The 23806-nt window shown below is 38.4% G+C and overlaps 3 protein-coding genes and 1 long non-coding RNA gene across 4 annotated transcripts in view; 2 read left to right on the top strand and 2 right to left on the bottom strand.

Moving 5' to 3' along the window:
* LOC134814714 (uncharacterized) overlaps positions 1-23806 on the top strand; it is a 75960-nt gene that overhangs the window by 46832 nt on the left and 5322 nt on the right. The window lies entirely within an intron of this gene.
* Positions 78-641, bottom strand: LOC134815552 (acanthoscurrin-2-like). The gene has a single exon (XM_063824092.1). The coding sequence runs from the start codon at positions 639-641 to the stop codon at positions 78-80; it is 564 nt and encodes a 187-aa protein (XP_063680162.1).
* LOC134815551 (uncharacterized) lies at positions 6206-9613 on the top strand. The gene has a single exon (XM_063824091.1). It carries the CDS (start codon positions 6206-6208, stop codon positions 9611-9613), a length of 3408 nt encoding a protein of 1135 aa, XP_063680161.1.
* Positions 14894-23806, bottom strand: part of LOC134815810 (uncharacterized) — a 67124-nt gene continuing 58211 nt past the window's right edge. The window contains exons 2-3 of the long non-coding RNA XR_010160299.1: positions 19560-19636; positions 14894-15580 (exon numbers count right to left, since the gene is read on the bottom strand). This is a non-coding gene — a long non-coding RNA (uncharacterized LOC134815810). The remainder of the gene's footprint in view (positions 15581-19559; positions 19637-23806) is intronic.

Here is a 23806-nt window from a genome sequence, read left to right as displayed (position 1 = left end):
CTCGACTATCTAGTAACTATAGCAACTATTTAGTAACTATAGCAACTAAATGTTGTCTCTTTAGAGTTAGACCGGATTTAAAATATTCCCTCTCCTGCTCCAAGACCAAAGTGCTGCTCCTCCTCCGCAAGCTCAGCACCTCCACCCATATTCCCCTCCGCAAGCTCAGCACCTCCACCCATGTTCCCCTCCGCAAGCTCAGCACCTCCACCCATGTTCCCCTCCGCAAGCTCAGCACCTCCACCCATATTCCCCTCCGCAAGCTCAGCACCTCCACCCATGTTCCCCTCCGCAAGCTCAGCACCTCCACCCATGTTCCCCTCCGCAAGCTCAGCACCTCCACCCATGTTCCCCTCCGCAAGCTCAGCACCTCCACCCATGTTCCCCTCCGCAAGCTCAGCACCTCCACCCATATTCCCCTCCGCAAGCTCAGCACCTCCACCCATGTTCCCCTCAGCTGCTTCTGCCCGGCCCCAACCACTTGTTTGGTCATCCTCCTCTGTTTTGCCCCACCCAATTGTTTGCTCATCCTCCTCTGCTTTGCCCCACCCAATTGTTTGGTCGTCCTCCAGCTCGAGGGTTCTGCAAGTGACAAGGACTACAAGGGTCAGACAAATAAGGGTATTGGTGAGCTTCATCATAGTTTGGTGAATAAAGTGATTTGCTGCAAGATACGATTTTCTGGAAATGTAAGTGAGGGTTATATTTGTTATGCTGTATTTGACCAAAACCCATAATCATGGGTAGAGTGTACCGCTGCCAGTGTCTCTCTTTTCCAAACAAAAGGAAATGATATTAATTTGAATAACCGTCCGAAAATGCAAATTGATACCGAGAATGAAATCGGTCGCTCGCTTTTTCCATTCGATCACGGCTTACGAATTGTAATATAAAGCTTATTGATTGGAAAAAGCGAGCGACCGATTTCATTCTCGGTATCAATTTGCATTTTCGGACGGTTATTCAAATTAATATCATTTCCTTTTGTTTGGAAAAGAGAGACACTGGCAGCGGTACACTCTACCCATGATTATGGGTTTTGGTCAAATATCATCTCTTTTTGATTATAATGTCAGGATAATTTACAAAGCCGAAATGTAAACTCATAACTTAATTAATATTTATATTAATAATTAGGAGGTAATTTCATCGATTTCGAAATTTTACCTGACTGAATATGGCACTTTTTACTCATTCAAGTTGGCATTAAATTCATATATAATGCCATTTAAATATCGTGGGAAAGCAGAATTTATTCGAAATCACGAATGAGCAAAATTCTCACCTTTCGCACGTGCAAACTTTGAGCGGACGTTGCGTGCGGATACAATATTGAATCACCGTAAATTTTTGCATAGCAGTATTTTATATATAGTTTAATAAGCATGCAAAGTTTCAGAAGATTTCATATAGAACTTGGATCACAACGGGACTCCAAAGTTGATAAAAATGGTGAAAACAGCAATTTTCAGTAATTTTAGCAATTTTCTATCAAATTGGGCGTGTCCCCACGTGTGCAACTTTTTGATTTTCAACTTTAAAACTAGCCTATAACACAATTTAGACCTTTAGGAAGCAAAATTGAGCTCCACAACCCAAGGGATAGCCCAACACCAGAGAATACTAATTCACAACTTTTGTGTTTTTATAAAATTATTCTTCAAAAAAGCACTTACTTCAATAGCGAATATCTTTATGAAGGAGCAAAGTAAGAAACTTTTCCGGTAGATTTTCAGAATGCTTGAACAATTATCTAAGATAAAAATGTCCTCAGATTTTGAATAAAATTACTCCTTAATGGTTTAAAATCGATTTGAAAAGTTGTTACTTTGTCAAAAATCAAGTTTTAAAAACACTTAATTTGATGACGTCATCAAGTGATGATGATGAAGATAAATTATTTTTTGATATAATGTAAACTAAAGTATAAACAATTATCTTTAAAACCTGTGGTTCGAAATGACTGTATCTTTTATACTTTTGAATCTACGGACACTTAAATGTAGGCTACAATTGACTGCAAATTGACTGCAAAAGCGTCTATACTATACTTCACGACAATCTGTTGTAAAACAGGGGTTCCAGAAAACCCACTTCCCGATACTCCTGAAACATGAAATTTTTTTTACAGTCGATTTGGACAAGGTCTAGACGCCCTGCAAAGTTTCAGATCTCTTACTCAATTTTAACATGGTTTTTAAGGCACCTGAATATGGCGATTTTGGGTTTTTTACCTAATTTCGTATAACATGCTGGCGCGTATTTTGCGCAAATTTCTTAAAAACCTCCACATAACTATTTCTTATTCCTGTCATCTTTAACATTGAATTAGAATGTTTTGAACTTAAATATAGGTACCTGCTGAACTACTTTCGATGAGTCTTAATGCCTGGAAAACAATAAAGGGGATATACTAGTATAGGGGTAAATAGTATTGTGAATATAAGGGCGACGGTAATGCTTGCCAGCATTGTGATTTGTACTGGTCACCGTTCTGACCAGTTCATTGTGTCAGAACTTGCTAATCTAATGATAATAATATTAATTCAGTATTTCCTTTGTTAGAACTTGCTAATCTAATAACAATAATATTAATTCAGTATTTCCTTTGTCAGAACTTGCTAATCTAATAATTTTTTTTTGTTGGGGACCGGCCCGAAGTACCAGCCAATGTTTACTCAAAAAATAATATATATAATAAGTGTTATCAATTCAAACTCAAAACTCATACAAGATTAGATCTCATTAAAACGATTAAAATGTATATAATAGAGCTTGTCGAACAAAACATAGCTGAGCACATTTAAAGTTGCCTTTAGTTGAAATTATCATATTAATATGCTTTTAGAGTTGTTAGAGTGGAAACAGGCGCATACTGCTAGCTAGCTATTCCAAAATTTTTAAAATTTAACGACTGTTATCAGTCGCATAGCGTCATGCCGTTTTTGCTGGCGAATTGATGGCAGTGTAACTGAGATGGTATGCAGTGAAATTGATTCTGTGATGGCGTGCTTATGGGACAGAGTTATTATTAGCATTACGGTTGATGTTGCGCTCTGATTTCCTTAGTCCCGTAATATTGTATAGCATAAAGTTAGGCCATTCGTCTGCAATGCCCTCGTTTTGTTGATCAATGAGCATGTTTTTTATGCACCTTTTGTAGATGTTAAGGTTGAATAGACTTGGCAAGGAAGTTGCTGCGACACTATATCTGTTTATTGCTAATAGTGGACCTTTGTAGAATACTGAATTATTGTAAGGGTGTTTACTGTATTCATCTGACCATAAAGTTGTAAGACTCGAATCCGGATCGGCGACGTTAAATATTGGTGCACTGTTAGGTATTGTTTTCTTTATAGAGGGAGGCACTAGACTTGGGAAGTTTTTTAGCTTATGTATAAAAACTAATGCGTTCTTTACGATGATACTATGAACTGTCAATATTTTGTGTACATAGAAACCAGACTTGGTACTTGCTGGTGGTGTACCATCTTTGTACCAGTAATTAACAAAACCTGGTAGTATTGCTCTAAGACCCATTTTCTGTTTAACAAATAGTGTTTCTATATGGGATTTGGCAGCAAAACCCCAGACGAGGGAGCAGTAATTAAGGTGAGACTGCACAAAGCTGTGATATATTTGTAAACGTGCTTCCAGAGGCAAATATTTTTTAAGTTTGTACATGACTCCAATGTATCTGGCCATTTTCATTTTCATGGCAGAAATATGTTGCGACCAGTTCAGTTTGTTATCTATTATAACACCTAAGAAACGGGCTTCTGTTTTTCTTTCGATTGTGACACCAGATATTACTACATCGCGATAAATGAGGTTTCTTTGTCGAGAAAAGATCATATAATTCGTTTTTTTAAGATTTAGAGCTAATCCGTTGCTATCTACCCATTTAACTAAGACATCGCTAAGAATTTTGAGCTTATCATAAACCTCGTTTATATTTTCTCCTGTTAGGAAAATGTTTGCATCATCTGCGTACATGATGAAATTAGCTATTTCTGATATTTGAGGAAGATCGTTTATGTAGATTATAAAAAGGAGAGGTCTCAAAATTGAACCTTGGGGTACACCGTAAATAATTGGATTGGCTGAGGATTCAGAGGATCCAATTGATACAAACTGGTTTCTGTTCATAAGATATGATTTAAACCAGTTTAAAGCTAGACCTCTTATGCCATAGTGCTCGAGCTTATTCAGGAGTATGGAGTGATCCACAAGGTCAAAGGCTTTGCTAAAGTCAATCAAAAGGAGCAAAGTAACTTGCTTTTTAGACATTGAATTGAGGATTCTGTCTTTAGCATTAAGAAGTGCATGTTCACAAGACCTACCTGGGCGGAAGCCGTATTGATTTTCACAAAGAATATTGTAGGTATCCAAGAAATTTATGACTCGATTGTGCATAAGCTTTTCGTAGACTTTTGAGAAAGTGGCAAGTAGAGATATCGGTCTGTAATTTTTGATGTCAGTTTTAGACCCACCTTTATGTACAGGAACTACTTTTGCCGTTTTCAAGGCTTGGGGAAAGACCCCTTGTTCGAACGAGCTGTTAACAACGTGGGCCAATACAGTGGTAAAATTATGACAGCTGTTGGCAATTTTGAGTGGTTGGATTTTGGTGTCAAGAGTAGCTTTATTCTTAAATAGGTTAATAACGTCTTGAACTTCGGTAGTTGTGACTGGTTTTATGTAGATACTATTTGGAGAAGGGTTACGTAGTGTCCCCTGGGCCCCACCAGGATCGAAAGTGGTCCTACTACTAATTTCAGATTTAATTTTTGGAGCGATGTTTGAGAAGTGATCATTAAATTTTTCTGCTACTGCTGCCGGAGTGCTGACTTGTCCGTTTTCGTCCGACAGTTTTATCGATGTAGGTTTGGCTGGTTTCCTATTCAGAAGTCCGTTAATCATCTGCCACTGCTTCTTAGAATTATCTTTGTGTTGTTCAAAGAATTTTTTGTAGTGTATGTTTTTGGCTTTGTCAACGTGTTTGGTGCAAAACTTTTTCAAACGGTCATATTTTAGCTGGTTCCTATCAACTGGTTCCTTAACAAAATCATGATATGCCTGATTTTTACGTTCTATAGCTTCTTCAAGCCAGGGCAGTATCCATGGTTTGGGATTAACACGTTCATTTTGTCTGCGCTCGGACTGTCTTTTTGTCGGGTAGGCATAATAATAATAATAAATCAGCATTTCCTTTGTCAGAACTTGATAATCTAATAATAATAATAATAAGGCCCCCGCTCAGAACACCAGAGCTAGTGAGTAGTGGGTCCGAGGCTGATACTCGTGGTCAGCACCCCCGGGGTCGGTAACGGCAGCAGTCCATTGGATGGCTGCCGGCTAGAGCTACTCACTCCCTGGCATTGCCAGATGTCTTCTTCCTGAGGTTCAGTTATAGCACAAAGTTTAAACTATTAACACTGTTAGTTCCCCCGTTACTAGTCCAAGTAACGGGCTAGAACTTGATCAAACAGCTGGTGAAACACCTGTAGACCACCAGAACCTCAGGCTCTTATGTCCCTTCTCAACATCACTTAATGTTATCATGAGATTTTGTACTTGCTTAATATTCATGTTTAGGAGGGAAAAAAGAAAAGAAAATTACAAAAAAAGTTAAAAAGAAAAAAAAAAGAAAAAAAAAGCACAAAATGGAAAAACCAAGAAAAATATCTGTAACTGAGAAAGCAGTATTTTAAGATAATATATCCCCTGATTTTTATTCCATATCATAGCAGCACAGACTGCTGGTACTGAAAGAATATCATTCCTTTGGAAATATTACTATCTATAATGTTACTATACTCGAGTAATTATAACATTGTAATCATTTTATATTTCATTGTATTGTTTGTTAATTGTCCCCCGGTTAATTCCCTTTCTTGCCTCTCGTTGGTTAAATTCTTGTATCCTTCTGCTCTAGCTCTTGGTTTGTTGACTAGGTGCAATTGACACCTAGTGGTTTTCTTATCGGGCATGGACTGACCCGCATAAGTCCCCCAATCTTAAGTTGTGGACTCGTGACAAAAGGATGCGTGGCCATGGGTTAAATGGTTACTAACGGGTCTACTACCCAGGAGGTAGCTACCTGGGGAGCTGGGCGACGCGGGGCAACGCTCAGTGCTCTGTTTTCCCTGCCAACTCTCTAGGGGGTATACTAAGTAAGTATACTTAGTCCCCCAGTTATGATATGAATTCTCTCTCAAATTTTTCAAACTCTCCTACTCTCCCTACTAATGGGTCAGAGCAGGATCAACAACCTAACATCATCCCTCCAGCTCGACGTGACAGGAAGGCTCGCACGGAGACTTCCACTCGGCACACGTGGAGCAAGGAGGACAACATACAGCTCATGACGCTGTATTACCAGAGCCAACCATCCCGCTCTGGTTACAGGAGAAGACTCCGATCACTGTGGGATGATGCCGGACTCTTCACTTGTACGGAACAAAGATTGGCAGACCAAGCAAGGTCAATCAGAAATAATAATCTCCTTTCAGACATAGAACTACTGGAGATTCGAGGTACTCTTCCACCTAGCGTAGTGGAAGAGGCTCCAACAACGACAACTCAAGCTTTACCCACAGTCTCCCAAGCAATCAGGACGTTGAGGGATGCAACTATCCCAACTGTCGCCGCCGAAGAACTCACCCCCACCACAACGGTACCTGATTTTGACAAGGAGGCAATCATTGAACGGCTAAAAAGGCTCCTAGAAGACCCTTCAGTGATAGAAACCAAGCCCCTGAGACATGTGAACAGAAAGAAGCTTATGGAGGAAACATCTCTCATCAACTCATGTATAGCAGAGATTCCAACTTCTTCAATCACTGAAACCAACACCCTATTGCTTGCAGGGGCACATTTAGTCAGCGAAAGACTTGGTGAAAAACCTGCAAATAAGAATACAGGGAAACGGAAAACTCCACTATGGAAAAGAAGAATCGAAGATAAGATTACCCAGGTTAGGAAAGACATCTCCTACCTTGAGGAGAAGAAGAAAGGTACTACCCTTAAACAAAAAATACTAGAAGGGCTCAACAGACGTCACCCTCTGTTGAAGAAAAAGGGTATACCATGCATCATTGAGGAGCTCAAGCAACGTCTTCGCGCAAAAGCAGCTAAGATAAAGAGATTTAATAAAAGATGCGAACGATACCACCAGAACAAGTTGTTTGGAAACAACCAGAGGCAGTTCTACAGAAACCTTCAAACAAACCCTGAAGAACAGGATATCTCCCACCCTGAGGCTGACAAGGATTCTTGTCTGAAGTTCTGGAAGAACATATGGGAGCAGCCGGTTGAACACAACAGTGATGCTGAATGGTTACCGGATGTCAGAACAGCACTAGCCTCAGCAGATGAACAGAGACAGTTTGTTATAACTAACACCCTGGTTGCAGATAGAGTGAAGAAAATGACTAATTGGTCCTCTCCTGGTACAGACGGACTGCATGCTTATTGGATAAAGCACTTTAATGAACTCCACAATAGGATTGCAGATCAACTTATGAATTGCCTAACCAACGCTGATATCCCAGACTGGATGACATTGGGACGCACGTACCTGCTCATCAAGGACCACTCGAAAGGACCCATCCCAGGCAATTTCAGACCGATTACTTGCTTATCAGCTATGTGGAAACTGTTCACTGGTCTAATCTCAGATTCCATTTACCACCATTTAGACCAGCAAAATCTCCTCCCCCCTGAGCAGAAAGGGTGCAAGAAGAAGAGTAGAGGATGTAAAGAACAGTTAATGATAGACAAACTCATCCTGAAGAACTGTAAACGAAGGAAGCGGAACCTGAACATGACGTTTATAGACTACAAGAAGGCGTATGATAGCGTCCCACACTCCTGGATTCTATCTTGTTTGACCATGTGTGGCATCTCTTCATGCATCATAGACCTGTTTGAAGCCTCCTTCAAACAATCGTATGTTAACCTGATGCTTGGTAAAGTTTCCCTTGGGAGAATTAAAATTAATAGAGGTCTATTCCAAGGAGACTCAGTCTCACCTATCCACTTTATCATTAGTCTTATACCCCTGTCCATTCTTTTGAATAAGCATGACATAGGATACTCTCTGGAGAGAGGAGGTCAACCGAAAGTGTCGCATAGGCTATATATGGACGACCTCAAGTTGTATGCCGAGAGTGAAGACGAAATGCACACACTGGTTAATACCACAGCAGAGTTCAGCAGTGACATAAAAATGGAATTTGGGCTAGAGAAATGTGCCGTGGTGAAGGTGAAGAAGGGAGCAAGAGCCGTTTTTGAAGGCATCTCCCTACCCACAGGTGAACAGATCCATGAGTTGGAGGACGACGGCTATAAGTATCTCGGAATACTAGAAGCCAATGATATACTGCACAAAGAGATGAAAGCACTGGTTACAAAAGAGTATATCAGAAGAGTTAAAAAGGTTTTGAAATCCCAGCTTCATGGCAGGAATAGTATACAAGCGATTAACACCTGGGCTGTACCTGTGATAAGATATGGAGCTGGAATTCTCTCATGGAATGCTGGGGAGACCAAAGCCTTAGATGTCAAGACCCGGAAACTGATGAGGATACATGGAGCTCACCACCCCCAAGGAGATGTTGATCGGTTATACGTCAGCCGTCAACTGGGTGGCCGTGGGCTACATAGTATAGAGGAAGTCGTTAAGAGAGAGGAGAATGCACTCACCACTTATGTGGTGAGAAGTAGAGACCCAGAACTGATTGCTCTGAAGGACTACTTTGTCAAAGACAAGATACTCTTGGGTGAAGAGATAGAGAAAGATATTGACCGAACACAACGCGAGGAAATCCGCAAGGAGAAATGGACTGCTAAAGTGATGCACGGACAGTTCCCAAGGCAGATGATGGGTACAGCAGACCCGTTAACCTCTTGGAACTGGCTCACCCAACAAGATTTGAAGAAGGAGACAGAAGGATTGTTGATAGCAGCCCAAGACCAAGCACTTAGGACTAATTACGTGAAGCACAGGATTGACAAAACACCTGGCTCTTCTCCCCTCTGCAGACTCTGCAGAAATCATTACGAGACAATAGACCACATACTGAATGGGTGCCCAAAACTTTCACAGACAGAATATAAGTGTCGGCATGACAAAGTAGCTGCCGCATTGCACTGGAGTCTGTGCAAGGAATACGGCTTCCCACGCAGTAAAAAGTGGTACGAACACCGGGCAGAGAAGGTGCTGGAGAACGGACAAGTCAAGATATTGTGGGACTTCCATGTCCAGTCGGACCACGTTATCGAACACTGTAGACCGGATCTCCTCCTGGTAGACAAGGTAACCAACGCAGCAACCATCATTGACGTTGCAGTCCCAGGAGATACCCGGATCTTGGATAGAGAACAAGAAAAGATTCTGAAATATCAAGACCTGAAAAGAGAAATTAAGAAGAACTGGAATTTACGAAAGGTCACAATCGTCCCTGTGGTGATAGGCGCATTAGGAACTATCACCATAAACTTTCGTAAACACCTCGACGCAGTCCACTGCAATCTGAGCATCTCTAATCTCCAGAAGACAGCTCTGCTTGGATCAGCCAGGATTCTCAGGATGGTCTTAGACATATAATATATTTGAGTGTATAATACACTGTAAATACTCTTTTTTTAAAGTTTAATTTTCACTGGGTACTCTAATAAACACTTTTTACCTGGTCCTCTTATTTTTCTTCCCTTGCTATGCAAGCCCTGTCTCTTGTTTATACAATTTTTAACTCGTATATTGGGTAGATTGAGTATTTATTATGGATTTTATATTGTTGTTAGCCCTGCTGATTTGTGTATTAGTAATGATTACCTATCTGATGGACTACGGTATATACAGTTGATGGTAGTTTTCTCTTATTTTTCTTCTCTTGCTCTGCATGCCCTGATTCTTGTATAAACATATTGTTTGATATAATATTGTATATTTTTGTATTGATTGTGGTATTTTGTGTGCCAGATTCAGCAATGGGTTCTTGCTGAATCACTGTATATTACACTCTGTGACTAGTCCCTTTGATCCATCTCTTGCCCTGCAAGCCCTGTTTCTTGTCTATACAGCATATAATTATCATGTATCACATTGTAGTATGTAATAAACATTTGTAGTAGTGTAGGATTGTTTGAATTTCTTTTTGCTATGTTTTATAATATTTATTTGTATAATTTGTGAGTGTTTCTCCCGCTTTTCTTCCCTTGCGCAGCAAGCCCTGTCTCTTGTAAAAACAACCTTGAAAGTTTTGTAGATACATATAGTTTCTACACCTTTATCCTCTGGTCCCTAGGGTCAGCTGATCCCGGGCCAGAGGAAAACTACCGACTGCCAAGGTCTGACGCCTAGGCAGTCGAGACCTCTTATTGAGACCCTTTATAATAATAAATCAGTATTTCCTTTGTCATAACTTGCTAATCCCGCTGCTGATCTGTTAAAATGACATCCTCAAGACACAAATCATTCTTGAGCAATTAGCACCGATCAGATAATTAGATCCAGGGTCTAAAATACCTTCACTTATAGAAATTATTTTGTCCGCTAGCCTAATTTCATTTAGGACAATCAAAATACAAATAGAAATCAGCCAATTGCTTTACCGTCTGCTACGAGATAAGGGGTTAATTATAAAGGTATATACTCTATGGAGACTGGAGACAGTAGTGTTGCCATGGTAACAATATCTGATTGTCACATTATTAAAATATATGATATGATAAAATATCTTTTTTATTTCCACACTAATCTACACACCAAACTTAAATTTTAAATTTTATCAAAATATATATTACTGGGCGGCGCTCAGCCTGTCATTCCGCCGAATCTTTATTTATATTTATGTTTATTTATATTTATATTTATGTTTATGAACATAATAGCCTGGGGTCCCCAGGTAAAATATATACCGATACGTTTCTTATCTCTACAGCTGTTGAAGTGTTGTAATTCAAGTACTAGTACTTAGGGTTAGGGTTAGGGTTAGAGTTAGGGTTAAGACTAAGTTACATTAACTTGTGGCCACATCCCGCTAGAAGTGAGTAAACTGTGCCACTATTTCATGGTCCACGGTGGATTGATTACTGGAGCAATTGAAGATGCAAAGCCAAGACTGAAGACGTTCCCCATGATATAATTGGGGATAATAATACCAAGCGGTGGGCATGAAATCAAGCTCCGGCTGACCTTCAGAGCAGAACCCCTACTAGCGGACAAAATGAAAGTCTTGTTAAGGGGGGAGGGGGGGCCAATGGGTATTTTGTTGTGAAACTTGATTTCGAGATAGTAGTTGACCAACAAACTAGGACGAGTGACCGAACTTTTGAGGGGGTCCCGGACCCGAACCGCCAAACGGTGCCCGCGGGGTTTAGTTGACGGATGTTACTCGTCTAAATTTCTTCGAAGTAGCGCGGCAAGTGCTACGAAGTAGCGCGCGCCGGGCCAGATCAATAACAATGGTCAACCCGCGGGGCAGCCACGCGCATATTTGGTCCAAATTCGGCCCAATTTAGCCAAATACCTTGACATGCCCAAAACCCAGGTAGAAATTTGGTAGATTTCGTCCCATAAATTGATCAAATATCAATATTTTTGAATGAGACTTACTTTATATGAAAGGTAAGCCTAAACTACATATTCTCTGTAAGTTATTGCTTTACATCTGTTTAAATGTGGACACTAAGGCGAAAATACCCCAAAAAATGAACAAAATTGCCCGTATCTTCGTTCGCGATATTCGCGGAATTGATTAAGATTTCATTAATATGGAAAATTTCAAGGAAGGAAGGAATTTGGAAATAACTCAATCAGTTTTCAAAATTTTTGCATGAAATTTTCGGAATCGACTCTAAATCGCATTTCCACCTTATTCTAGGAAGCTGATTTTTGATTTAGGCCTCCAAAAAAATTTGGTGGCCAAATTCTGAATTTTGCCGCCGCATTTTTTGGAGGCCTAAATCAAAAATCGGCTTCCTAGAATAAAGTGAAAATGCGATTTAGAGTCGATTCCGAAAATCTCATGCAAAAATTTTGAAAACTGATTGAGTTATTTCCAAATTAATGAAATCAATTCCGCGAATATCGCGAATAACAAATATAATAAACGAAGATTTGGGCAATTTTGTTCATTTTTTGGGGTATTTTCGCCTTAGTGTCCACATTTAAACAGATGTAAAGCAATAACTTACAGAGAATAATTGATAATAGAATATGTAGTTTAGACTTACCTTTCATATAAAGTAAGTCTCATTCAAAAATATTGATATTTGACCAATTTATGGGAAGAAATCTACCAAATTTGATGCGTATGCCCAAATATGGGCATATGGTTTTTGGCTCATAACTCAGTCATTTTTGTCCAATCTTGATGAAATTTTATATATGATATACGAGTTCAGGAGACCACTAGCTACAAGTAGAGCACCCTAAACCTGGGTTCTGGGCATTTTCAGGGTATTTGGCTAAATTGGGCCTAATTTGGACCAAATATGGGCAATGGGCGTGGCTGCCCCGCGGGCACCGTTTGGCGGTTCTCAGGAATCCTGACCGGATGGGGCTTAACTTTGAAAGTAAAAGAGTTGGAGACTTCCGGTTTTTTGTAACATGTTCCTCTTTTAAAAGTAACGTTACCTCTCCAGGAGGAAAATTCAAGGCAACGTAATTGGTAATTGTTGAGTTATCTCAAAATCTCCAGAAAAGTCCCCTTTCGGGCCGATCAAAAGTTTGCAACTTTAACTTTGCGGATTCCTGTACTCTGGTTGGCTGAATTGTGTCACGTGGAAGCTGCTTGAACATTGGAATACGCCACGCGTGCGAATCATGCTTGTTGTCGCGCGCGAGGTCAAGCCGTCTGTTTAAATTAAACCAACTCTAGTACCACCACCAGCCGGTAACTTTTCCTGGGTACGAAGTAACCAATTAGGGCTACTAAATGCCGAACACTTGAAGGATATTTCGTATCCGGATCAAATGCCTGCAGGCTGTCTGTCGCTTTAGTAGAGGCTCTTACGGGCAAAAAGACGTGTTTTCTGCTACGAGTTTAGAGACCTAACCGCTAATTGGACACAATAGTATGATGTCTAAGGATCGATAATATGTTAAGAAGTATAAATTTGGCCTTATTAGTCACGTGCTATACCAATGCGCGTTTTAAACTTTGACAGTCTATTACTCTAAGGCAAATAAAGTAATTATATTCATATTTTGTCAGCAATAAGATTACATTGTTTTCTATTTGGTGTGAAAATATGAGCTAGAACGGACATAATCTCGCTGAGTTATAGCTGTTTGAAATTTATGATGAACGCGCGGATGCCAATTGATAACAACTAAATGCTTTTGCGCGTAGTGCGCGTCGAAAATTTGGCAAAAACGCTTGCGGAGTGACAATATTCAAACTTCGATAAAGTATATGAAGTGGGTACTTCTCGGAAAGGAAAAATGTAGGCAAACACGATGTGACTATTTTTGGGTTGATTTAATACAACTGCAAAAAATTATTCAAACTTCAAGCAAAAAAGTCAACATTTTTACCACTTTTTTGGATTTTACCCCCAAAAAAATAGAGGGATTTTTCAAATTTTTAAACCATCTTGTGCGGCTGTGTTTTAGCTATCTCCATGCAAGTTTTGCCGATATGCCAACAAAATTAACTTGTTCAAAATATCAAAAAACATGGTTTTTTTGGCCTATTTTTGCCCAAAAATCTGTTTTTTGCGATTTTACCCCCAAAAAGTCAGTCCAATCATCTTAAAACCACTTTTAATCGATTCTACGGTCAAAAATACGTCTAGTAAGGTGTATCTGGGGTCCCTAGCGTATCGAGCAGACAATGCCCGTAAGAGCCTCTACTACTTAAGACCATGGTCGCTCTTATATATATATATTAATATATATATATATTAACTGAGCGATAAGTGACGTTAAGTGAAACCGTGAGCACCACTTCTTGCCAATTTGCTTTTGAATTACGGCCCAATCATGAAGTTAAACAGTACAAGTTATGTTTTAACGGTAAAATACAGCGAATTCTAGCCCTTGAAAGTTGTAGGTTTGGAAGATCAATACAGCTGCTTTAATTCTTAAAAGTCTTATGTTAGAACGGCCAAAACACCCTACTCGGCGTCAGCCAGCTGCACCCAGGAACCCTGACCGGATGGGGCTTAACTTTGAAAGTAAAAGAGTTGGAGACTTCCGGTTTTTTGTAACATGTTCCTCTTTTAAAAGTAACGTTACCTCTCCAGGAGGAAAATTCAAGGCAACGTAATTGGTTATAATTGTTGAGTTATCTCAAAATCTCCAGAAAAGTCCCCTTTCGGGCCGATCAAAAGTTTGCAACTTTAACTTTGCGGATTCCTGTACTCTGGTTGTCTGAATTGTGTCACGTGCAGAAGCTGCTTGAACATTGGAATACGCCACGCGTGCAAATCATGCTTGTTGTCGCGCGCGAGGTCAAGCCGTCTGTTTAAATTAAACCAACTCTAGTACCACCACTACACCAGCCGGTAACTTTTCCTGGGGCGTCGAAGCCCTCCAAATAAATAACATCCAAATGATCAGATCCAATAGGATATTGATGCAGACAATGAAAAAATTGAATTAATTTACCACATCAGTATCCCAATGGATTAAACCACTTTGAGTGTATAATTCTGAAATAGAACTTTGCACCAACACTAGCATCCCAGCGTTACAGGGGCCGGGACAAATATCATAAAAGCCCTTAATGTCACACTTAGGCAATAATCAATTTCACACCGCGGCAGAAGGAGTAGGGACCTTTTCACGCGCAGATTGGGAAAATACGGCCATCTCGCTCTTAGACAGCTTGATTAGTGTGTTTATTCGTTTTCATTTGACAAATGAAGTACACCAATGTATTCATAAAGGTTTACACATGATCACACAGAAAGAATTTTAAAAATCGGATAAAATCTGTTAAAATGGTAAAAAGAAACCTCCGCGCATTTGGTAATATTGAACGAATTTGCGCCCATAATTTTTGTCTTCATTAAACAATTTCTTGGCTGATAGACACAATACAAAAATTGTGCAGTTAAGTGTAGAAAGCTGAAATGATTTTCTAACCGTACATATTAAAATTTTTCCTCAAAATTGATGTCTTAAATCACAATAGATACCATATTGAAATCAGTCCGCCGATAAAAATATTACATATCTGGCGCAAATATATCTCACTTAATCGTTGTCGGTTTTTAACACAAATTTCTACAAATAAAGTCTTTATTTCTCCAAATGAGCATAATATTCTATTATACAATTAATATTTGGCAGTTTTGACATTTTAGTAATAAGAAATGTTTCTTTGGTTGATACGAAAAGATAAAGTTTAGTTTTTTCGGCAGAGAACTATATAAGAAGTGATTTGTCCGATGTATCTTCATTGTGGGTTATTCATTGAATTAGAAACATTATTTCCATGTCATCATTCATCATCGTTTGGTGCTTTACCATGCTTGCTGATGGAATACAATGTGGGATATTCCGGTTTCAATTATCACCCATTGACTGTCTGTAGTGTCACACGGTTGACGACTAGAGGAACTGAAAATATGTACGACATTAGTTAAAAGTGTAAACAAGAGGAGTCAGAGTATAAACAGTTAAACTGGTATCCAATTAGTATGTCAAGATGGAGTAAAGTGTAGAATAGTAATGGTTTTATGACCGTTGGGCTTGCATTGAAATTAGGCGGGAAACATTGTGTACACAGCACTGAGGTCCCTACTCCAAGAGGCAAGAAAACGCGCGCGCAAACTTCAAAAGGTCCCGAATCCAGCCGACCAAAATGGTAGTCGATCTCATTGTAGAATTTGACCGTAGACGTAGAGAAATTTACTAACTAACATTAATTTTGTTAAAACTGCGTTATCATATTTATTAAACAATCCTCCAAAGTCACAGCAAGTTGTTCATATATTGGTAATCTATTGCAGAAATACCGTATTTCTTGTTTTCGGTCGGAGCAAAACGCAAAATGGGGCAAAATTTCGCAAAAGCTTTAAAGTTTTATATCAGTAAGATGATTTGATTATAAGGCTGTAGGTACCTCCAATCCTACTTAATCCGATTTGCTGGTCCAAGGTAAATCGGTGACAAATCGAATCAAATGCGTGTAGATTCGGTTGAATTCTAGCACATTCAAGCACATTTTTCTAATCCTAGGTAGATATAATAACGTGGTCATGGTAAGTAAATAAAACTTGAGCATAAAGTTAGCTACTATATGGTTGTTAGAAATTACCACAATTGCACTTTTAAACTTCACAACTGAATCACCAATCAATTCTTGTCACTACTTCAAAGTTTTGAGACGGCAGAATGTTGTGAATTGTGGTTCCTAAGCTATCACTCCAGTTCAATTACACTTCAAAACTGAATCACCAATCAATCCTGGTCACTATTTCAAAGTTTTGATACGGCAGAATGTTGTGAATTATGGTTCCTAAGCTATCACTCCAGTTCAATTACACTTTTAAACTTCAAAACTGAATCACCAATTAATTCTGATCACTATTTCAAAGTTTTGAGTCGGCAGAATGTTGTGAATTATGGTTCCTAAGCTAATAACGTGGTCATGGTAAGTAAATAAAACTTGAGCATAAAGTTAGCTACTATATAGTTGTTAGAAATTACCACAATTGCACTTTTAAACTTCACAACTGAATCACCAATCAATTCTTGTCACTACTTCAAAGTTTTGAGACGGCAGAATGTTGTGAATTGTGGTTCCTAAGCTATCACACCAGTTCAATTACACTTCAAAACTTCAAAACTGAATCACCAATCAATTCTTGTCACTACTTCAAAGTTTTGAGACGGCAGAATGTTGTGAATTGTGAATCCTAAGCTATCACACCAGTTCAATTACACTTCAAAACTTCAAAACTGAATCACCAATTAATTCTTGTCACTACTTCAAAGTTTTGAGACGGCAGAATGTTGTGAATTATAGCTCATAAGCTATCACTCCAGTTCAATTACATTTTCTTACTTCAAAACTGAATCACCAATCAATCCTGGTCACTATTTCAAAGTTTTGAGTCGGCAGAATGTTGTTAATCATGGTTCCTAAGCTATCACTCCAGTTCAATTACACTTTTAAACTTCAAAACAGAATCACCGATCAATTCTGGTCACTATTTCAAAGTTTTGAGACGGCAGAATGTTGTGAATTGTGAATCCTAAGCTATCACACCAGTTCAATTACACTTCAAAACTTCAAAACTGAATCACCAATCAATCCTGGTCACTATTTCAAAGTTTTGATACGGCAGAATGTTGTGAATTATGGTTCCTAAGCTATCACTCCAGTTCAATTACACTTTTAAACTTCAAAACTGAATCACCAATTAATTCTGATCACTATTTCAAAGTTTTGAGTCGGCAGAATGTTGTGAATTATGGTTCCTAAGCTATCACTCCAGTTCAATTACACTTTTAAACTTCAAAACTGAATCACCGATCAATTCTGGTCACTATTTCAAAGTTTTGAGTCGGCAGAATGTTGTGAATTATGGTTCCTAAGCTATCACTCTAGTTCAATTACACTTTTAAACTTCAAAACTGAATCACCAATTAATTCTGATCACTATTTCAAAGTTTTGAGTCGGCAGAATGTTGTGAATTATGGTTCCTAAGCTAATAACGTGGTCATGGTAAGTAAATAAAACTTGAGCATAAAGTTAGCTACTATATAGTTGTTAGAAATTACCACAATTGCACTTTTAAACTTCACAACTGAATCACCAATCAATTCTTGTCACTACTTCAATGTTTTGAGACGGCAGAATGTTGTGAATTGTGGTTCCTAAGCTATCACACCAGTTCAATTACACTTCAAAACTTCAAAACTGAATCACCAATCAATTCTTGTCACTACTTCAAAGTTTTGAGACGGCAGAATGTTGTGAATTATAGCTCATAAGCTATCACTCCAGTTCAATTACACTTTCTTACTTCAAAACTGGATCACCAATCAATCCTGGTCACTATTTCAAAGTTTTGAGTCGGCAGAATGTTGTTAATTATGGTTCCTAAGCTATCACTCCAGTTCAATTACACTTTTAAACTTCAAAACTGAATCACCAATCAATCCTGGTCACTATTTCAAAGTTTTGATACGGCAGAATGTTGTGAATTATGGTTCCTAAGCTATCACTCCAGTTCAATTACACTTTTAAACTTCAAAACTGAATCACCAATCAATCCTGGTCACTATTTCAAAGTTTTGAGTCGGCAGAATGTTGTTAATTATGGTTCCTAAGCTATCACTCCAGTTCAATTACACTTTTAAACTTCAAAACTGAATCACCGATCAATTCTGGTCACTATTTCAAAGTTTTGAGTCGGCAGAATGTTGTGAATTATGGTTCCTAAGCTATCACTCCAGTTCAATTACACTTTTAAACTTCAAAACAGAATCACCGATCAATTCTGGTCACTATTTCAAAGTTTTGAGTCGGCAGAATGTTGTGAATTATGGTTCCTAAGCTATCACTCCAGTTCAATTACACTTTTAAACTTCAAAACTGAATCACCGATCAATCCTGGTCACTATTTCAAAGTTTTGAGTCGGTAGAATGTTGTGAATTATGGTTCCTAAGCTATCACTCCAGTTCAATTACACTTTTAAACTTCAAAACTGAATCACCAATTAATTCTGATCACTATTTCAAAGTTTTGAGTCGGCAGAATGTTGTGAATTATGGTTCCTAAGCTAATAACGTGGTCATGGTAAGTAAATAAAACTTGAGCATAAAGTTAGCTACTATATAGTTGTTAGAAATTACCACAATTGCACTTTTAAACTTCACAACTGAATCACCAATCAATTCTTGTCACTACTTCAAAGTTTTGAGACGGCAGAATGTTGTGAATTGTGGTGCCTAAGCTATCACACCAGTTCAATTACACTTCAAAACTTCAAAACTGAATCACCAATCAATTCTTGTCACTACTTCAAAGTTTTGAGACGGCAGAATGTTGTGAATTATAGCTCATAAGCTATCACTCCAGTTCAATTACACTTTTAAACTTCAAAACTGAATCACCAATCAATCCTGGTCACTATTTCAAAGTTTTGATACGGCAGAATGTTGTGAATTATGGTTCCTAAGCTATCACTCCAGTTCAATTACACTTTTAAACTTCAAAACTGAATCACCAATCAATCCTGGTCACTATTTCAAAGTTTTGAGTCGGCAGAATGTTGTTAATTATGGTTCCTAAGCTATCACTCCAGTTCAATTACATTTTTAAACTTCAAAACTGAATCACCAATCAATCCTGGTCACTATTTTAAAGTTTTGATATGGCAGAATGTTGTGAATTATGGTTCCTAAGCTATCACTCCAGTTCAATTACACTTTTAAACTTCAAAACTGAATCACCGATCAATTCTGGTCACTATTTCAAAGTTTTGAGTCGGCAGAATGTTGTGAATTATGGTTCCTAAGCTATCACTTCAGTTCAATTACACTTGCAAATAAATACTTAATAAATAACAAAAATGAATACTTACTGATTGGACGATAGTCTGCTGCCACTGATCCGCAACTCTCCGCTCCAATCGGTTAATCTGGTGTGCTTGACATTTTGCTAGAAAGGGTAAACCCGGTTAAATGTAATCTGTCACAAAAGGTAAGAAAGGCGTGATCAGAAGTCAAAACTAACATCCTAAGCTACCATTCTAGTTGTGGTTGAAAACGAAGAGACACTATGTAACAAAACTAGATGGCCGAGTGGGCTAAGCTGTCACCATTTGAATAGACGGTCAAGGGTTCGAATCCCAGTGTCAAATAGCTAAAGATATGTGGATCTACCTTACAATGTACAAGTTACACAGTAAAGTGTTATTTTTCTTAGGTGGGGTTGTTTGAAAATGAAACATGTAAATCCAAAATCTGTTATGTCTCACAAAACTGTGGTTCAACAGACCAAGAAATTTAAACCTTATATCCGAACGACGTCCAAGACCCTGTACGTCATGTACAAATTCATTACAATCTTATATGTTTTAGCCTAATTTATATTTCTTAGTTAAGTTAAATCTTGAACAGGCCAGCAACAACTGAATACGGTAATGTGATCGTTTAAGTACAAAGAAAAACAGTGCAATTGACAGTGATAAGAAAGTTAGCGTTGCAAAGATTCAAGAGTCGCAGGAATGATACAAATCATACGTGTCATGATCCAACGCGAATGGCGAAACAAAATTGCGTTGGCACTTATATTTCATATCCCAATGTCTTGCGCGGCGTAAGATTGTATTTATGACGCGCACAAAATTTACAGCTTTTTGCACTTAAAAAAATTTTTTTCCTAACATGATCAAAAAAAGTTATGAACAATTTTATACACCTTTTTTGGCTCATATTTTTGCGATTTTTCCCAACTTTTTTTGCTCTGACACGTACCATTTTTTACAGTTTTCTTCAATTTTTATCAAACCTTCACTATTCATTTATTTAAACATTTTATTTCATGTTTTACATTCCACTTTTGCCGAAACTTTCATAAGTGTTTCCAAAAACTTATTTTGCTATCGCAAACCCCGAATGTTGCCAATTGTACGCGGAAAAGGTCCCTACTCCTTCTGGCGCGGTGTTTCATTTCTGTTTCCAAAACGGTGAGTCACGTGGCTAATGTTTAAAACTTTTAAACAAGATAGGTTAACAAATGCCAAAATTAAGCCACTATCGTCAAAAACACTATTATTTTTGTTTACCAATATCCTCAAACTTAAATGAACGTGTCCATATATTTTTATATCATTCTTAAACTGCATAAACATTTAAAAGTATGATGCAAAGGAATGGCATTTTTAAATTTATCGCATGCCGCGCCACACAATTTGATTGTCATACGTTGTATGACCCGCCGCGCACGAAGTGCGCGGCTCCCCCTGTATCGTCAGGACGATAAAGTGACCGATATAGTGAACAATATAGTGAAACGACCGTGGGGGTCGCAACGTGATACAACGATTTGACGGATGTTACTCCTCTAAATTTCTTCGAAGTAGCGCGCGCCGGGCCAGACCATTAACAATGGTCATTACACGATTGGATATATTAATTTTAGTACGTGCGCGGAGCGTAAAAGTTTCAATCTCAAAGTTTAGTTGGATAAGATCGAGCGCTATACAGGCAAATATACTTTGAGAGAAGTTTGATCTTCAACAAACTACAATTTTGTGTGTTAAACATATTCGTAGTCTTAAATCTTAACATTTATTTTGTTACCAGTTGACATTAATTGATCAATTTTAAAATTTTAAGATGACAACTCGTTTGGTAGGTAGGAATTTGGATCATAAATTGCAGATGCCAAATGACTCAAATAGCTTTTTTAAGTGCTGAGAAAGGTGCAGTAAATGGAAACTAATTCCGAACTGTGAAAAAAAACAAAACAGAGTGCATAATGATCGCACCAACATCCTCACCTGCACCTGATGTCACAACCTTCAGATCGTTAATTATTGGCAACAGACCCATAACCTATACATATCAATCAACTGTTCTCGGATTAACAATCGACAACAAGCTTGCATTCAAGGGTCACGCAAATTTCAAACTCAAGCAATGCTGGTTTGCCTGGCACAGGATCACCCAAAACTCCACCCGCCACAGAGGTCTGAATGCAAGCTCACTCAGAATGCTCTTCAGAACAGTGGTACTCAAAAACTTCTATATGCTGCTCCTATATGGCTAAAAGATAACCTCTATACTTTCAAAGACTTTTATGCCAGGGTCCTCTTGAAGATAAGCGGGGCCACTCACCATCCTCCCAAAGATTTGACCTCTGTTGCGCTTGGGATTCCACCCCTTGAGATATCCTACAAGATGGTCACTATAAAATGTATAATAAAAGCACTTATAAATGACCCATTTATGCAAGGGCTCATCTTGCAGCTAGAGGAGGCAAAGGCCCACCGATACCAGCACCATATTGACGAGATACGTAAGTTTCTAACGTGGAAAACTTGGTCCAACGAACTAAACAGAAGCAAAATAGACCTTCTGACTAGTGTCCAGAACGGTGCTGTCAGCTACTCAAAAGAAGAAATAACCCGCTTCATGGAATTTACTTGGAATAAACATCTCCTGCTGAACCCCAGAATAAATCAGGGTCAGATACTGGATAACATTGATGAAAGAAGCAAAAAACTATTTCCTCGCTACTCAAGCAGAATCACAGACACGAAGGTTATGTCTCTCCTACATGGCCATGACATCACCTTTGCAGCCTTCCAGGCAAGGGTGGCCAACAACTGCGACCCTCAGTGTCCAAATTGTAAGGTATTGGACACCAATTATCACAGACTCTTCTTCCGTCCACTGTGCAGCTGCTCTTACAGGGAAACCCTGCAGGAGCATTCCTCTAATGACCAACCATCATGGTCTATCTTAAGAGATGATAGTGATAACAGCATCACTGCCTTCCGCTCTCTAGCACAAATTGCTATTGGTGAACTATCATAAGATGATTATCATAGTGCTCTCCCTGCCCTTCTCCTTGTGACTTTTCTTCTCCTTCAGCCTCTACCACTCACTAGTCACTCTACTGCCTCATCTTCTGGATGTCATTATCTTTAGTTTAGTTGAGGATTCTCAACACCCACTTTCAAGTCGAGTACTCTCGACCCACTTAGTCCACATACCTTGCAAACTTACAGCACGGTATTTGTAATGGTCTAAGTTCCTAATACGCGCCAAAGATGGTTCCACTAGTCAATCGTAGGAGGAGAGAAAGCTTAACAACAAATTAGGTGGCTGCATTTTGTTTTGATTTTATTAGGTCTTAGTATTTATCCCCATTTATCCCCATTGTTTTAAAGTTTTAAGAGAACTCTCCTTAAATTATTTTAATGCAGTCACTCAGATAAGTTTATACCAGGACACTTCAACAAAGACACATACTCTGCCCTCAATAAGGGGCCATAATTGTTTCAATTATGTAACTGTATAGAAAATTTATTATTATTATTGCTTTAGAATTTTTATTTAAATTTTGAATTGCACTGATAAAAATGTATGATTGAGACGAATCTTCGAGTAGTTCACTACTATATAGTAAAAAAGCTTATTTTAAATTTCGTTAGCATATCCAATATTCATGAGTTTATTATCGGATGTTTAAGTTTTTAACTATGTTTATTATGATATTATTATTCATTGTAATATGACAATAAAATTTAAATTTTGTTTTACTTAAAATTTTGTTTTACTTATCACCCTGTGTTGTTCCTTCCTCAGATTTATTAACGATTTAAATTTAAGTCACAATTTAAATATAAGTTATATGTATATCTGTTTTGTAAATTTACTGTAACTTTGGAGACTGGGCGCAGTAATGTCCCAGAGGGTTTGTAACATCATGGATACTGACTAAGCTTACCTGATCCTCTCCAACTTGTATTAGTACACTACTTTATTCACACCTGTCATTTCACTACATTAAACTGATTTAGGTTATGCCCTTTGTACATGCTGAAGCGATATGCTATGATGAGTGGAATATGAGTTAGGATCAGTTTGGTCCGTTTCATGGCAAAAACATTTATTGATTTTGTATTAACCCTTCGGGGCTTGCGTGACCCTTATCATAGAACTGGTTTTCAGGACTGGCAGTCTGACCTATTGCCTTGCCAGCATAGGTGTACTTATATAGTTTTGCATGGTTTAGTTGCATAGTAGTGTCCGAATTGCACTGATTCTAGCCCGAGTAGTGTTCGAAAGGGCGCCCTGTTTTGACATACCTCCTGAG

This window comes from Bolinopsis microptera, chromosome 5 (assembly GCF_026151205.1).
Source record: "Bolinopsis microptera isolate Bmic1 chromosome 5, MBARI_Bmic_1.0, whole genome shotgun sequence".
In the NCBI taxonomy this organism is placed as follows: domain Eukaryota; kingdom Metazoa; phylum Ctenophora; class Tentaculata; order Lobata; family Bolinopsidae; genus Bolinopsis; species Bolinopsis microptera.
Note: the sequence above shows the minus strand (reverse complement) of the source record. Positions and strands in the feature narration are given on the sequence as shown.